General features: G+C 51.6%; 1 protein-coding gene across 1 annotated transcript in view; it reads left to right on the top strand.

Moving 5' to 3' along the window:
- Positions 1-599, top strand: part of PMEPA1 (prostate transmembrane protein, androgen induced 1) — a gene marked incomplete at its 5' end in the record, with an annotated part of 1,233 nt that extends 634 nt beyond the window's left edge. Inside the window, one exon of the mRNA XM_010150887.1 lies at positions 26-599. Within this exon, the coding sequence (XP_010149189.1) occupies positions 26-413 (388 nt within the window). The remainder of the gene's footprint in view (positions 1-25) is intronic.

Consider the following 599-nt stretch of genomic DNA (forward strand, 5'->3'; position numbering starts at 1 on the left):
CGGACGGCGAGGAGCCCCCCCCGTGCCAGGGACCCTGCACGCTGCAGCTGCGGGACCCCGAGCAGCAAATGGAGCTCAACAGGGAGTCGGTCCGGGCGCCCCCCAACAGAACCATCTTCGACAGTGACTTGATAGATAACTCCGTGTACGGGGGGCCGTGTCCCCCCAGCAGTAACTCTGGCATCAGCGCGACCTGCTACGGGAGCAATGGTAGGATGGAGGGACCGCCGCCGACGTACAGCGAGGTGATAGGGCACTACCCCGGGTCGACGTTTTACCAGCACCAGCAGAACAACAACGGGATGCCCCCCATCTTGGAGGGCAGCAGACTCCATCACTCACAAATCAATGGCCTTGAGAGCACAACCGCGTGGAACAAAGAGAAAGAGAAACAAAAAGGGCACCCCTTTTAAAATAAAAATGATTTAAAAAAAAAGAAAAGGAAAAAGAAAGAAAAAAGTAAACGAAACACTCTGCACTTCTCATTAAAAGGAAAAGGAGAGAGAGTTGAGGAAGATGAGCAACGAGAAAAAAAAAAAGCCCTTCCCCATCTCTCCATGTATAAATATTTACTTGTTATGTCTGGTCTGAATGCACAA

This window comes from Eurypyga helias, unplaced genomic scaffold (genome assembly GCF_000690775.1).
Source record: "Eurypyga helias isolate BGI_N326 unplaced genomic scaffold, ASM69077v1 scaffold1894, whole genome shotgun sequence".
Classification (NCBI taxonomy): domain Eukaryota; kingdom Metazoa; phylum Chordata; class Aves; order Eurypygiformes; family Eurypygidae; genus Eurypyga; species Eurypyga helias.